Source organism: Leptonychotes weddellii, chromosome 6 (assembly GCF_054177405.1).
Source record: "Leptonychotes weddellii isolate Sample4059 chromosome 6, ASM5417740v2, whole genome shotgun sequence".
Classification (NCBI taxonomy): Eukaryota; Metazoa; Chordata; class Mammalia; order Carnivora; family Phocidae; genus Leptonychotes; species Leptonychotes weddellii.
The window spans coordinates 14,017,784-14,035,797 of NC_138374.1; the positions used below are offsets into that span (position 1 = coordinate 14,017,784).

The 18,014-nt window shown below is 33.2% G+C and overlaps 1 protein-coding gene across 2 annotated transcripts in view; it reads right to left on the bottom strand.

The window, feature by feature from the left end:
* The window catches only part of LOC102732683 (attractin-like protein 1), a 163,470-nt gene that overhangs the window by 123,720 nt on the left and 21,736 nt on the right, over positions 1–18,014 (bottom strand). For both annotated transcript variants that reach the window (XM_081823458.1, XM_081823459.1), the window contains exon 4: positions 3,196–3,379. In XM_081823458.1, coding sequence (XP_081679584.1) covers positions 3,196–3,379 — 184 coding nt within the window. The remainder of the gene's footprint in view (positions 1–3,195; positions 3,380–18,014) is intronic.

An 18,014-nucleotide genomic window follows, 5' to 3' on the forward strand; every position in this document is an offset into this window, starting at 1 on the left:
CTTAAAAAAAAAAAAAAAAGAAGAGAGAAAGAAAGAAAGAAAAGAAAAGAAAAAGAATCATTGTCAGTCTTAATGTTTTTCCTTTAAAGAGAGTATGACTTTTTTCCCTTTGGCTGCTTTTAAATTTTTCTCTTCATGTTTGGATTTTCATTAGTTTTACCATGATATTTCTTTTTTTTTTTGCATTTTATTTTTTTAAATTTTATTATGCTGTTAGTCACCATACAGTATGATCATCCATTTCATTAATCCCTCCTCAGCTGTGTCTAGCTGGTTGTTAAACCCATCTAAGGAATTCTTAATTCATTTAATGTATTCTTCATTTCTATAATTTCCATTTGATTCTTTAGTAAAAGTTTCCACTTGTCTCCTAATATTTTCTACCTTTTATTTTAAAGTTTCTGTCTGAAAACACCACTATCCTATAGCTATGCTTCTAATGGCTGCTTTTTCATACCTTGTCTTTTTCTAAGACTTATCATTGTTTTATTTTGTATCAGATATTGCATATGTTTTCTGAAGAAATAATTTGAGGCTCTATGTTATATTACCTTCCTCAAGAGAGGATTTACTTTTGTTCTGCCAGCTACTTAGTCTATGGGCAGATCACCATAATCCAATGATTCAAAGTGGACTTATCCACACTAGTAGGCTTAGAACTTCAGGGAGTAAACCAAATCCTTAAGTGTGTAGCAAAGTCTATCTTCGTTAGCACACTTGGAAATCCAATTTAGGTCCTCTGTATTAATTGACAAAAGCTCTTTTTTTTTTTTTTAAGATTTTATTTATTTATATGACAGAGAGAGACACAGCGAGAGAGGGAACACAAGCAGGGGGAGCAGGATAGGAAGAAGCAGGCTTCTCACCGAGCAGGGAGCCGGATGTGGGGCTCCATCCCAGGACCCTGGGATCATGACCTGAGCCGAAGGCAGACGTTTAATGACTGAGCCCCAATTGACAGGCGCCCCAATTGACAAAAGCTCTTAAACAGCTTTCAGGATTTATTATCCTCTAAAGGAAAATAGTTTCACAAAATGCCAATTTTACCTTGACATTCCACCTATCCTAGATATTGACCCACAGATTCTCACTGCTTTAGTAGTTCTCAGATGCCTAAAAAGATGTAATTCCTAATTTTTCTCAGTGGAAATAATATTCCAAGATAATCCATTACGCCAATGAAAAAGAATTCCTCCAAACACACATTTACTAATCTTCAACGAAGTAGCCCATCTACTAAACTGTATCTACTAAAAAATAAAGCCAGTTCTGAGGTGGTAAAAACTTAAAATCAATCTGTATAATGGATATATATTAGTGACATTTTTAAATTACATCACATTTGACAAATAAACCTTATACATACTTTAATTGCTATAGGATAGCAAACTTTAAAATTAGGCTAACAAGAAGTATCAAAACTTTAAGAGTAATAGAAAAATATTTTAGTACTCACTAATAATTTTACTGATATTTTTTAAAAACACAGAAACCAATAAAACAGTAAAGTATCACATGCGTCTATAATATATTTCTAATAAGGTACTAAAAATAATTTGCAAATTATTTTAATAAATTCTAAGGGATAAGTATCCAATGTTATTTGCACATATACTAAAATTGCCAAGATTGATAATTACATTCTTCTACACAAAAGTTCACTATGGGAAATTTTCAGGAAGGGAAACGTGTTAAAATCTGAGCAAATCTCATTCAAGTGGTGAGCAACAAGTAACTCTTATTTTGAATTCATTCAAATAATACCCATAGTTCTCTTATCCATTCACATCTCAAAAATACGTTAAGCAGATTTACAGTGCCTTAATCACTAAATCACAGTTCCTCTTGCTATCAGAACAAAAAGTCAAAGAGGAAAAGTTAGAAATGTTAAAATAGAAAATAAAATGCAATGCATAAATTATATAAAAGAAAAAAGTGATATACTGGTTTTAATATTTATAAAAATATAAAGAATAATAATGAATTGATTAGACAAAATAAAAATTACCAAATCATCCAAAGGAAATGTCTTTTTTTAATCCATCTTTCATTTTCAAATAAAATAAAAATTAGAATGTATGTTTGAAAGTGAAGGGGGTAGAACAAATCAGAATTTGGTGAAAAACTGTATTTTATTCAAATGCATAAAGTAATTTCATGATAAGAGTTTAAAAGAATATGTAATGTCTTAAAACAACAACAGAATCATTTCCCAGGTTTTACAAAGGTAAATATTTGAGTACAACAAAAATTCTATTAAAAAAAATTCTATTTTAAAATGCATACATATAGAAAAAAATAATAAGTGAAAAATTAATGGTATTTCAAACATAAAAGAGAACATTATGGTTATAAATAGGCAATTTACTAAATAGGAAACACAAGTGGCAAATGAACACATAAAAAGATGCCTAGTCACAATAGTGATCTGGATATGCACAATAAATATTAAGATACCAAGGAAATCCATTGCAAGTACAAGAGGAAAATAGCCTCACAATTACCAAATGTTGGTGGTAATATGAAGAAACAGGGACATTCACATCTACCTGGTGGAAGTATACATTACCACAGTGACTTGGAGTGCAACTGGGCAACACGTAGTAAAGTTGAGGATACAAATATCCTCAGACACAACAATTTCACTTTTAACTATATGCCCTACAAAACTCTCGCATATCTGCATGAGAAAACCAGTACAAGATGTACAATGTAACACTGTTTATAACAACAATAAAAATCAACAAAATAAAAAATACCTAAATGCACAAGCTTTGCATTTCATAGGAAATTAGATGATGAAACTGAAGAAATGCTTTTAAAATTTACAAATGACATTAAAATATGAATGCAAAGAAAAAATCACAGAGCAGAAAATATCAAAGCTCAAAGTTACACTGGTAAGCAAGTTTGCTCATCTGAATTGAACATGAGATCAGCACTTACAAGTAATGCATACAGAATAGTATATCTATGTAATCAGAAAACATTTTAAAGTCAATCACTTACAGTGATAATGAATACATAGAAAATGTGTTGTTTTGTGCCTTTGCTGTACAAGAGAATTAGTTGAAATAAACAGGGGAAAAGGACAAGAATGCTTCCCTGAAAATATTTAATAAATACCACTATTACACAAACATAAAATATAACTGTGACAAAGTTTCTCATCATACTTTTACCCAATCTACTCACCAAGTCTTAGTGTTAACTTCATACTTATAAAGATCATCTACCAATCCATATTTATTGCCTGGTAATGCTTTATAGCCTCCATGAACATAAATGGACTTCGTTATTTCATCATACACACTGGTATGGCCATATCCACCTTGAACAATAGCTCCTTTAGTTTCTGGAACAAGCCAAGTGTTTGATGCTGTAAGAGAAAGAAGATAAATCATGAACTTCAAAGAGTATTTAAAAATATAACTAATATATCACCAAACTACCAATAAGTAAATTCTAACAGCACATTTTATGAGTAAATTAAGTATAATTAATATTCATTTAATCAAAAAACAATTATTAAATACATGCTAGTTACTATGTTAGATGTTAGAGATTGAAGTTGAGAAAGACTGGTCTTTCTGTCGATTAAACTCTGAAATATTGAAAATGCCAAATTTTTGGATGTGCAACAGAAAAAGGAAAACTTTATTCTCACATAAATTTCTGTATTTGTAAATAGCCCTGAGAAAAAGACTTAACAAATAGTTTAAAGAAAGCCTACTATGTGACAAGCTCTGAATTAGTCACTGATATAGCAAAGATTAAAAAAGATATGATCCCCACCCTTAGCAATTTTTAGCCCATGCTGGTCCTTCAACTCTTGGTTATAAGCCTCACTTTCCCTTCTACAGAGAAGAACGAAAACCTAAACACTGAATTTTCAGGACTTCCTTGACAGCTGTATCAACTAATAGGTTCCACCAAGGGGAGTACTGGTGAGAGATTAGAAGGTGAGAGTAATGAAGACGTTCTACCTTCATCTCTAGCAGCAGGACCATGCAGGGGACTACAGTGGATAAGAGCAGCGATGACCACACAGCAACAGCAGCAGGTTAGTGCCTGCTCAGTGACAGCAGCGGCACCTAGAGTAGCTCAGTGACAAATGTGGTCTTGGGCTTCAGCCTGAGTGTGTAGCAGCTTCCAGGTTTCTGGGTGATCCCCTCATTTTGTTGTCTCTAATACTCTTGTAACTAACTCCCTATATTAAATCCCATTCTGCTTGGTATATCTAAAAGGGACTCATTTCTTACTGCAAACTCAAATTGATATGACCATCAATCATATGCAAGACATGCTTTTAAGAATATGCAGATGAACAAAACACAGATCCTTGCCTTAGAAAATTTAGATTATAAAGAGTAACTATATAGAAATCTGTCATTGGTCTTTAGGTATCCACCCAAACCACACCTCCATCTTCCCTCTAACTAGTCATCTAAACTTTAGCATAGTAGGCAGCTCAACTGAAAATACTCAAGTCAAGTAACAGAAAATAAAAGTGATCTTAAAAATTGTTCACTTTTACATAATTCTAAAGTAGTGAAGAAAGTGATACTTCAATGGTCATAAAATATAGAAGTATCAAAAGGAGTCACTAAGCCAATTTTATTTTGATAAAACTAAACATATGTCAAGAAATTTCAAAGCACACTTGTAACTAATGAGTATTACATTTTAGAGGTAATTTCTAAAAAATGACATTAATAATAACTTATCAGAAATAATTTGATTAATACTCTTTAACCACTTATTAAAGTTCTACTCATATAGCCCAATTGACAGTTTTCATATTTTTATTCATTCTCTTTTTAATAAAGATGAACATGCTTCTTACCAAAAAAATAAAGGTCTTTAATGTAAAAGTGAATATTACCTTCTCTCCCAACCCACTATCTAGAGGTATTTTTCACAATTTGTTATGTCCAGACTATTTTCAGAATATTGTTCTAAATATTTTATTACACATATACAAAATACATTTAAATTACAAACATCTGCATCTACACCTATAAATACTTGTACCAAAAAATCATGCTATTTTACAGCTATTTTTTCACTTAAAACAACTGGGGCATTCTTCCATGACCCACTTATTATTTTTCAACACCTAAGTTCCATTCTATTAATGATACATAACTTATTTAAATAACTCTACATCGTGACTCATTTGGGTTTCAATTTGTTCCTAAAAACAATAATGCAATAAACAACTTTGCAATAAGCTGTAGCATCATTATCTAATAGAACATATACTATGTCTCAAGAAGCACCTCATTATTTCATTTAATAATAACCCTTCGACAGGTTTACTATTGCATATTCTTCTTTACAGCTGATGAAATCTAGAGTTAGAAAAACTAAAGTACCACATTAAAAGTTTAGAAGTTGATAAGTGGAACAAAATGGTATAGACTCGTTTCTTCCTCTCCTCCCCACTAAGTACAACAACAGACTCTGGAAATAGTGCAAGAGACAAATCTGAAAAGTGTAAAGGCAGACTGGTTACAGACTCCAGGACTAGAGAATGGGTGTCTCCTTAACCTCCAACAGAAGAAGGCTGTGCAAACCCAACATTTCTCAACTGCTCAACCAAGCAATGAAAAGGCAACGCAGGTAGCCTTATTCCTCCTCAAAACTGAACAGGAGTCCTATGGACAACCCAGGTGATCCTAGCAGCATCAGCAAGAGGGACCCAGCAAACACTGTTTAAAATAAGCAGACAGGGAAAGAGTTCCTGTTCCTCACCAGATCGAGACTGGAAGGAGAGATCCCACAAGACCTGAAGAATAAACCTAAACAGGGACTGCCTGCTAAAACAGATTTAAATGGGACCCAAAGACTCCCAATACAATAGCCAAATGTCCAGGTTACAATTAAAAAAAAAAATCACTTGTCATACTGAGAACCAGTAAAATCACAACTGAATGAAAAAAAAATCAATCAAGTGACAGTAACACTGAGATGCTGATACTACCTGACAAGCATTTTTAAGTAGCCATGATAAAAACATTTCAACAAGCAATTGCAAGTTCTTTTGAAATAATAAATCTCAGCAAAAAAAGAAAGAAACAAAGAAATTTAGGGGGAAAAAATGCAATAATAAGCAAAAACTATATATACAGACTCAATAATAGAGTGGAGCTGACAGAAGACAGAATCAGTAAATTTGAGGACAGATCAATAAAATGTGCCCAATCTGTATAATAGAGAAAACAGCCTGAAAAAAAAGTCAACAGAATCTCAGAAAGCTTTGGGACAATAATAGTTGATTCAACATTCATATCATTAAAATCCCAAAAGAAGAAAAGGAGAATGGAAATGAAAGAGTATTTGAAGAAACAATGACTAAAAACATCCAAATTTGTACAAGACACGAACTTACGGATTCATGAACCTTAGAGAAATCCAAATCAGATAAATTCAAAGAAATCCACACCATGACACATCATAAGAAAACTTATAACTAACTAAACACAAAGAAAAAAAGATCTGGAAAGCAGCCAGAGAGAAATGACACATTAGTTATAGGGCAACATCATTTTGAATAACTGTGGATTTCTCACCTGAAACTATAAAAGCCTGAAGGAAGTAGCACATTTTTCAAGTGCTGAAAAACAAGAACTGTCAGGCATGAATTCTGTTCTAGCAAAACTATCCCTTAGGAATCAAATGGAAAAAAGGACTCTTAGATGAAAAGAAAGAAAACTAAAAAATTTTGAAATGTGACCCTCTCCTTAAAGAATGGTTAAAGGAAAATATTTAAACAGAAATGAAATAATTAAAGAAGGAATCTCAGGGGCCACCTTGGTGGCTCAGTTGGTTAACTCTTGATCTCAGCTCAGGTCATGATCTCAGGATCATAAGATTGAGCCCCATGCTTGGGATTCTCTCTCTCCCTCTCCCTCAGCCCCTCCCATCCCCCCACTCATGCACCTCTCTCAAAAAAAAAAAGAAGAAGAAGAAGGAATCTCAGACCATCAGGAAAGAACAACACAGTAGAAATATGATTACATACAATAGACTATCCTTCTCCTCTGTGAGGTTTATAAATCATATCTGATGAAGGAAAAAATTATAACATCATCTAATACTGAAAGCAATGATATTTAAAAGTGGAAAAGGTAAGGGGATGTAAATGAAAGCAAGGTTGCCACACTTCACCTGAAGTGGTAAAATGCTGATACTAGTAGACTGTGATAAGTCACACACACATAAATATAAATATGTGTATGCATACATATATATATATATATACATACACACACACACATTTTTTAAGTAGACTACATGCCCAGTGTGGAGCCCAATGTGGGGCTTGAACTCATGATCCTGAGAGTAAGCCCTGAGCTGAGATCAAGAGTTGGATGCTTAACCAACTGAGCCATCCAGGTACCCCAGTCGATATGTAGAGCAACCACTAAGAAAATTATACAGAGATACATTCAAGAATACTATTAAGTAAATCAAGATGGAATTCTAAAAATTGTTCCCAAGTAACCCAGTAGAAACAAGTAAAGAGAGAAAGAGGCACAAGAAATAGGAAACAGAGAAGAAATAAATAATAAAATAACAGACCAAGGCACTAATATATCAAAATTAACTTAAATGTAAATGGGTTATTTTAATAACATTCTTGAAATAACAGAATTCTAGAAATGGAGGACAGATCAATGATTATGAAGGGTGAGAGACAGGAGGGGAGTGAGAGTGGAAGGTGTGGTTTAAATGGGCAATGTGAAGGAGTCTTGTGGTGATATAACTATTCTATATCTTGACTGTGGTGGTGGATACATGAAACAATATGCAATAAAACTGCACAGAACTAAACACATACACAAGTACACAATACACGCACATGCACACACAAATAAATACAAATGAAAATGAGGAAACCTGAATAAGATCGGTGAATTGCACCAGTGTCAACATCCAGGTTGCAATATTGTAATATATTTTTGCAAGAATACCATTTGGGAAAACTTCATAAAGTGTACACAGGATCACTCTGTTATTTCTTACAAGTGTATGTGAATCGACATGATCTCAAAATAAAAAGTTCAATTAAAAATATATATTCACTTACAAGTAATGGGCAGTTCATCATGAAATGCAATATTTCACTCAACTACTTATCAAACATTAAAAAAAAAAATTAAAAGTATAAGACCTACGATACAGGTCTAACACCAAAGGCTGTATTCTTAAATACCACAGCAGTATTTCTCAAGGGTTAGTCACTAGCAGTTCAATTAAAGAACCCACAGGTGGTATGGTAGTTTCAGATGAAAAATTAAGGAAACAATCTTGTTCAGATACAGGTGATAAACTCAAAATGTAAAATTAATTATGATTCACATTCTCATACTTTTATTATTTTTGCTTCTCTGTCTCATGAATAAATAAATACTTTTTTAAAAAATTAACAAACATAGAGGGCAAAGGAAATATAACCCACAACAAGAAGAAAAATCAGTCAACAGAAGGTGACCCAGAAATAGCACAGAAGATAAAAGTAGTTGAAAATAATGTCTCAAAAGCTATCACAAATATGTTCAAATACGTTCAATAATGTTGAAGAAAACATGAACATGATAAGAGAGAAATGAAAGATAAAAAAGACACAAACAGAACTCCTGGAAATGGAAACTATAATATCTGAATGTAAAATACATTGAGTAGAATTAACACAATTTAGACACTTTAGGAGAAAAGAACAGTGAACTTAAGATATGGAAATAAAAGCTATCCAAAATGAAGCAACACAAACAAACAAACAAACAAAAAATCCTGAAAAACAATGAACCTGGGACCTGTAGAAAAATATTAAAGCAGTCTAATCTAGTGTGATAACAGTTCCAGAAATAATGTAGTGATGAGTGGACAGAAATAATGTTTGAAGAAATAATTCTCAAATTCACAGAAATGTATAAATTCACAAAAACAAGAAGATCAATGAAATACAAGCAGGGAAAGGAAAGGAAAGGAGAGAAGAGGAGGGGAGGGGAGAGGAGGGGAGGGGAGGGGAGAGGAGAGGAGAGGAGAGGAGAGGAGAGGAGAGGAGAGGAGGAAGGAAGGAAGGAAGGAAGGAAAAAGAAAGAAAGAAAGAAAGAGAAAAGAAACCCACACCAAGGAACAGCATGAAGTAATAAAGATGTACAAGCTGAAGAACAAAAATAAGAATTAGAACTAACTTCTTATCAGAAAGAATGTAAGTCAGAAGACAATAAAGTCTCACATTCTTAAAGTACTCAGAAGGGAGAAAAAAACTGTCAACCAAGAATTCTCTACCAAAAAAAAAGAGTAACTATCAAGGTAGAATTCTATACCCAACAAAATATTTTCCAATAATGAAACAAAACTTTTTCAGACAATAAATAAATAAATAAATAAATAAATAAATAAATAAATAAAATAAAATAAAACAGAGATTATGTACTACTCCAGATTTGCCCTACAAGAGATGACAAAGAATTTCTTCAAGCTGAATGAAAGTAACAGTCAACACCAGATAGAACTTGGATTTATACAGATGAATGGAGGATGCAGGAAAGGTTGATATGTAGGTAAATATAAAAGACATAATTTCTCCTTTTTTGTCTCCCTAAAAATGATAACTTACTTTCTAAAACAAAAATCATAACAATTTATGATGGTGTTCATAACATATGAGACATAATATTTGCACAAAGGAAAAGAGGAGAAATGTAGGAAGTTCAGAGGTTCTAACACTATATGTGAAGTGGTAGAACATTATGTGAAGGTAGAATCTGATAAATTGGAAAATGTATATTGTAACCCCTAGAGCAACCTCAACAAAAAGTATAGTTAACAAATTTGGTCCTACAGATTCAAGAAGCTGAAGAAATCACAAACAGGATAAACTGAAAGAAATCTACACCTAAACACATCACAATCAAGCTGCTGAAAACTAAAGATGAACAAAACATCTCAGAAGTGGTTAGAGAAAAACAACAAATTACAAGTTTGAATGACTGTGATTTTCATCCTAAGAAACCATGAAGGCCAGAAGTGCCCAACACTTTTTTAAAGTGCCAAAAAATAACTAACTCAGAACTCCATGACAGGGATGATTGTGAAATAAAGATTCTCGGATTTAGATAAACCAGGATAATCCATATCCAGCAGACCTACTCTAAAAGATATGTTAAAGAAGCCGTTCAAACAGATGATAAGAGAAATGGTAACAGAAGATAACCTGGAATGAAGGCAGACAATTTATTTCAGGGACCTGGAAATTCTAATTGTATAAATACCTAATAACAAAACATCTAAATGTATGAAGCAAAAACTGATAGAACCAAAAAAATTAAATACTTAAATCCACAACCATAAATGGAGGTTTCTACATTAGTCTTTCAGTAACTAAGGAAACTAAGGAAAACACTAAACAAAATACCAGTAAGGATATATAAGACTTGAACAACTCCATCCATCATCATGCATTTGGCATCCAACCAACTGCACCAGAAGACACATCCTTTTTAACTGACACTTAACATTCACCAAGATAGACCATATTCTCAGTCAGAAGACTCACAAAAATTTTAATAGCAAAATATAGTCTCTGACAATAACTAAATGAAACAAGAAATAATGACAAGAAAGATATCTGAAAAATCTTCATCTATTTGGATTAAACTCAATACTAATAAACAACCTAGGAGCCAGCGAAAAAAAATCACAAAGAAAATTAGAAAATATTTTGAATTAAATGGAAACAAAAATACATTTCAAAATATGCAGGGGACAGCTTAAGCAGAGCTTAAGCAATCATTCTCAAGGATGGTTCCTAGACAGTAGCAAATGGCATTACCTAGAAACTTTTTATGAATGGAAGTTTCCTGGCATCAATACTCACATAATGAATAAGAAAATCAGGGGTTTAGGACACAGCAATCTATTTTAACAACCATCCAGGTGATTCTTATGTATATTAAAGTTTGAGAACTATTGGCTTAGAAAGAAATTTATAGTAATAAACACATATTTTTAAAAAGAAGGAAACAGTTTCAATCAATTCAATGATCTATTCTCCCACCTTAAGAAATTAAACAGAGCAAATAAAACCCAAATAAGGAAAGAAATGTGACAAATAGAGCACTAATCAATAAAAATAGAAAATGGGAAAACAAAAGCTAGTTATTTGAAAAGATCAATAAATTTGTTTAAACTATTAATCTCTAGTCAAACTGACAAGACAGGACACAAATAATTCATATCAGATAAAAGAGAGATATCACTACATATTTTACAAACATTAAAAAAAATAAGAGAATATAATTAATGACTTTGCCAATAAATTTAACACCTTTAAATGATATGGGCAAACTTCAAACACAAACTACCAAAGCTCATTTACAAAGAAATGGGTAATTTGAATATCTCTAACATTTATTAAAGAAAATAAATGCAATAGTCAAAATCTTTCTGACAAAGAAAGTTCATGAATCAGACAGTTTCACTGGTGAGCTCCATCAAAAATTTAAGAGAGAAATAATACCAATTCTACACAAACTCTTACAGAAGATAGTATAGAGTAAAACATTCCCCAAATCACTTTATCATTACCCAGAATGCAAAACCAGACAGACTATAAAAACGGAAAACTCTAGTCCAGTATCTCTTATGAACATAAACATAAAAATCCTTAACATTTTAGCAAATCATTTCCAGCAATATATGAAAAAGAAAATACATTATGACCAATGGGATTTACCCAACAAAGCAAAAGTTATTTAACATCTGAAAATCAATGTCATTCATCACATTAAGAAATAAAAAAACAGGGGCGCCTGGGTGGCTCAGTCGTTAAGCGTCTGCCTTCGGCTCAGGTCGTGATCCCAGGGTCCTGGGATCGAGCCCCACGTCCGGCTCCCTGCTCGGTGGGAAGCCCGCTTCTCCCTCTCCCACTCCCCCTGCTTGTGTTCCCTCTCTTGCTCTGTCTCTCTTGGTCAAATAAATAAATAAATAATCTTAAAAAAAAAAAGAAATAAAAAATAAAGAACAAATGATCTCAATAGATGCATAAAAATTATTTGACAAAATTTAACATCATTGATGAAAAAGACTCTTGGCAAACTAGGAATAAAAGTGGATTTCCTTGACCACATAAGAAGCATCTAGAAAACGTACCACTAACATAATTAAAAGACTGGAACATTCCCTCCTAGAACAGGGGAAAAAAGCAGAAATAGCTGCTTTCACTACTCCTACTCAGCACTGTTCCAGAGATACTGCCACTGCAATAATACAAAGAAATAAGTCAAAGGCATGCAGATTGAAAAGGAAGAAGTAAACAAAATTTATTATCATGGTTTTAACACATGATCATCTATGTAGAAAATAATACTCTACCAAAAAGCTGTAAGAATTAGTAAGTGTGCTTAGCAAAGTTGCAGGATACCAGTTCAATATGAAAAATCAATTGCTTTCCTATATACTGTAATCAACGATTGTAAATTGAAATTAAGTGCCATTTACAGGCAAACATGACAATCATTACACTGCACAAACAGCTGCAAAACACCATTTACAATAACAAAAATTTTAAATATTTAGGTATAAATTTAGCAAACTATGTGCAATGCCAGTACACTAGAAACTAGAAAACACTGTTGAAAAATTTAAAGAAGACCTAAATAAATGCTGAAATATACCATGTCCATGAGTTAGGAGAATCAATATTATTAAAGACTCAATATTCCCTTTTGTATATGTAATTAGACCGCAATTAAAATTCCTACAAGCTTTTTTTTTTTAAGAAATCGACAGCTGATTCTAAATTTTATATGGTAATGTGAAGTACATAGAATAGTCCAAAACTTTTTGAAAATAGAAAAAATAACACAGGACTTACACTACCTCAGTTATAAAGCTACAGTAATCAATGAAGTGTGGTTGTAGAGTAAACATAATATACGTAAGTGGATCACAACAGAGTCCAAACATTAACTCATATGGTCAACTGACATTTCAACACATTTACCAAGGTAGTTCAATGGGGAAAGGAAAATCTTTTCAACAAATGTTACTGGAAAATTTGGATATTTATTAAACAAACAAACAAAACCTCAGCCCTTACTTCATACCATATATGAAAATTAACTCAAATAGATGATAGATCTGAGGATAAGAGCCAAAACTATAAAACAGCTAGTAGAAAATGTAAGAGAAAACCTTTGTGACCTTGACAAAGATCTCTCAGAATACAAAACTCACACACTATAAAAATTAATAAATTATATAGTTTATCCAAATTTAAAATATCTTTTAAAAAGATACTATAAAGAAGAAATGCATATATTTTTTAAAAACATTTTTAAAAAACCTGAAAGACAATGAATACCAACATAAAGAAAGGGAAAAAGCTTAACAAATCAAAATATATTAAAAGGAGGGAATAATAAAAATAAGAATAGACAAATGAACATACCAAAAAATCAATAACTTCCAAAGTTGGTACTTTGAAAAGTATTAATACTTATAATCTTCTGGACAATCTGCTCAAGACAATAAGGTCCAAATAAACCAATATTAGGAACTTAAGGGGAGCATAGCTATAAAATATTCTAAACCTCACTAACAGCATATTATGAAGAACTTAGGTCAATACACTTGAAAATTTAAATAAAACAGACAAATTCTGAAAAAATAATCAAATGCCAACTCTGACAAGAAGAGAGAAAAACTCTCTTATAACTATGAGATTAATTGAACCTGTACTTTTAAAACCTTGCCACAAAGAAAATCCCAAACCCAGACGGTTTTGCCAATTTCTACCAAACATTTTTGGGAAAAGTATTAACAACTGAAAGTCATCCAGCCAAGGGAAAAAATAATTATACTCATATAATAGGCAGCAAGTCTAGCAAAACAGGAATTTTCTCAAAAAGTTATCTGTAGAAGAGACTATAGCTTTGCTCCAAAACCCTAGAGGTCTGCACGGCAATTCTCAAAAAAAAGCAAAAACAAGAGCAAACCAGGCAATTAATAATTATCTAATATCAGGAAATTTCCAGTCAGTGTTCAAATTTCTAATTATTTTATAAGCTTTTTTTTAAGTTTGTTTCATCAGGATCTAAATGAGATCCATACATTACAGTTGTCCAATATTCTGACATGTCTATCAAATCTCTTTTAATCTATCCATTCTCCATCTCTTTTTTCTATTGTCAATGGTTTACTCTTAACATTTTTTGTCAATTCCTAGGATGAAGGCAAAGTTGAACTTATTAAATGACCACTGACCCAATAAAAGGACAAGGTAACTTAAGTCTTTAGATACTAGAATTGTGAGCCTATAGCAATAATGGCCTGAAACTCTTTTAATAATAAATGTCAAGCCCTTCACTGAGTTTCTAAAATTCCTTTAATCTGAAACAATTTTTCAGTCTTTGTTTCCCATGACATTGACATTTTTTTTAAGATTTATTTATTTTAGAGAGAAGGAGAGGGGCACAGGGGCGGAGGGGCTGCAGGGAGGGAGAGAGAATCTCCAGCCAACTCCCCACTCAATGAGGAGTCCCACATGGGGCTCAATCCCAGGACTCTGAGATCATGACCTGGGCCAAAATCAAGAGTTGGAGGCTTAACTGACTGAGCCACCCAAGCGCCCCAACACTGACATTTTGGAAGAATAAAGCTCTTGGCCTTCTTAAACGAAAAGTTCCTCATTTGAGGTTTGTATGATACTGCTTAATGATTAGATTTAGCTTTACAGTCCCACTCAGAATAGTGGGTAGGAAACCTGTGTCCCATAGACCAAATCTAGCCAGTGGCTCATTTTTTAAGTAAATATTTATTGGTACATAGGCATATTTATTCATTTACATATTATCTATGGCTTGCTTTCAAATTTCAATGACAGAATTGAGTAGATGAAACAGAGACTGTATAATCTACAAAGCCCACAATATTTACTGTCTTAACCTGTATAGAGTTTGCCAAACCCTGCTCTCAGTGATATTTCTCTCAGCAGCTATCATATCCAGAGGCACACAATGTAATTTCCCATGGTTTGTGATGTGAATTTTGATCACTCAGAAAAGGTACTATTTTTCTGTGCACCCTATAAACAATCTGTGAGAAAGACACTTAAATACCATGCACATCTCATCAAAAATTTGTTCCCACCCTGTAGATTTAACACCTATTGATGATTCGTTCCCAAACCATTTTTTACTACAATTATTGCAAAATGATGATTTTTTTCGCAACTCCAGCAATGTCAGTCAGCATTCTGTGTAGGAGTTTTCCCTGCTGTATGGTGACCAACATAATAAAAGAAAGAAAGAAATTCCCCCCCCCCCATTTGTCTGTCAGTCTGTCCATTATCAGTATAAGCTCACGATTCCTGTTGTTGCAAGTTTATAATTTATTACTTTCCTAAATTATTCTGATGCTTACAGTATCCTAGATTTTACCAAAGGAACCCCCTTCAAGCTGATTCCTCTGTGCTTTTAACAAGACCCGTCATTTTCTTGAACACTTCCTTAATTTGATATAACAAGATATACCAGGTTCATCCTTACTTTTCCTGCTACAGCCCTAGAATCAGCCACTTCTCCAAGGAGCTCTGTTTTCTTTTCTTGGGAATGTTATTAAAAATTAGATCTGGCAATATGGGTGATCATTGTGCTCACTGCTACTGGGGTGTCTTAGCTTCTAGGCCCTTTCAGAAGAATCTACACTTGTAACTATGGGCTTGCCTGCCTATTTATGTCTGTCTACCTACTACCTACCTACCTAATCACAAGCTCACATTGATCCCTCCAACTCCAATCCATCAGGCAGGATTCTTCCTTGCCTTCCCCATTTCATATTTGTATCTCCCATCTTCCACGTTGAGAATTTTAGCTCCCAACAACACATTTACCATTTTTCCAATCTGCAAATACACCCAAAATAATGTAGAATTGCTTCACCAAAACCTTCAAAAAACAAACTTAAAAAAATTGTTTGCAGTTCTTCCCCACATCCACGCCTAGACTGAGGACATGTAACCATATACTGTATTAAAAAGGCATGTGGGTTATTTTTTTCCTCTTCAGTGTGATTTGTGTTATTCATTTGAAACACGGTTGAGTTCATTTGTTTCCATTTGCATTGTTCTAGAGTTTTCTTGCTTTCCTTGTTGATTCTTTTATACGTAGATCATCAATATGCTTCTAAAAGTCAAAACTACTTAAGGCAAATACACTTTCATTTTCTGTCCTTTCCACACCATTCTCCACCATCTTTTATAAGTAGCCAACATCACTATCTTCCAGTTTATCCTTCCAGTGTTCATTTTTGCTCATATAAGCAGACATAAGAGTATTTTCTGATTTCCCCTACTTTCTTACACAAAAAGTAGTATGTTATATATGCTATTTCGTACTTGGTCACTTAATATATCCTGGAAATCACTCCATGTGATTTCAAAGAGTTCTTCACTCTTTCTACAACTGCACAGTACTCCACTAATATGGATATACCATGCTTTATCCACCTCTCCCTTATGTTTGCAATTGAAGTAGTTTCTAAATAACGATACAGTGAATAACTCTGTCCATACCAAAAAAAAAAAAAAAGTGTTTTTATATCTCTGGAAATAAAACTGAAGCATAAATTCCTTGAAATGGAATTGATATGTATTTTTGTTATATATTTAGGTGGGGTTTTTTGTCCCTACATTTGTGACTTTCAGGAATGGTTTATAGTTTTCTTTAGAAAGATTTGAACATTTCTTGTTCCATTTATACCTAAGTGATTTAGCTTCACTGTAGCTATTCTAAATGTGTTTTTCTCCTCCTTTTATCTTCTAATTGCCTAGTGTATAAAGGAAGGATATTGATTTTTGCATGTTAATTTTTTAAAGATTTATGGGGTGGGGGGCAGAGAGTCTTTTAGGCAGACTCCCGCTGAGCAGAGCCCAACATGGGGCTCAGTCTCACTGAGATCACTACTTGAACCAAAACCAAGAGTTGGACGTTGAATTGCACCACCCAGGCGTCCTTTTTGCATATTAATTTTACAACCTGTTACCTTGCTGAGTTCTTTTATTGTTTTGTTGTTTCAATTAGCCCTATTATTGTGTAAGGTTTTCCAGGAATTCTCTATCACCTGCAAATAGTTTAAGTTCTCCTTATCAAAGTCCTATTTCTCTAATTGTTTCCTCTACTACCTTCAGAAAAATGTTAAGTAGTAATGGAGATTGTGGGCATCTTTGTTTTGATCCTAAGCTTCACACAAATGCCTGATTCCCCATATAAGACGCTGGCTTTTGGACTGACATAGATAGATTTATTGTGTTCAAACATCCATTTCAATTTTTCAAGAGTTTTAATTAGGAATGGGCTTTTTAGCATGGTTTCCCTAGACCTACAAACATAGTGAATTTTATTAATATATTTCTTAATATTGAATCATCCTTGGAATCCTAGTTATATCCTACTTGATCATGGTGTGTGTTGAAGTTTGTTCATTTTATTTAAGATTTTTGTGGTGATATTTAAGGGAAAGCATGTTAACTCATTTTGAATCATACAGGTCTATAATCTCCTATTTCTGAGATAACTGTAGGTGGCAATGTTATACTTGCTTTTGAAAATAAATTTGTAAGTTTTCCTTCCATTTTTATTCTCTAAAAGAATTTACAAGCATTGTTAAAGTTAACCTATAACATCATCTAGGCCTGGTGCTTTCTCTATTTTGTTCTATGGAAGCTTATCTATATAAACTTTCTATCTCTACTGGGTTCAATTTTAGAAAACTGTTATTTTCTAAGAAATTATCCATTTCTAGGGCGCCTGGGTGGCTCAGTTGGTTAAGCGACTGCCTTCGGCTCAGGTCATGATCCTGGAGTCCCTGGATCGAGTCCCGCATCGGGCTCCCTGCTCGGCAGGGAGTCTGCTTCTCCCTCTCCCACTCCCCGTTTGTGTTCCCTCTCTCGCTGTGTCTTTCTCTGTCAAATAAATAAATAAAATCTTTAAAAAAAAAAA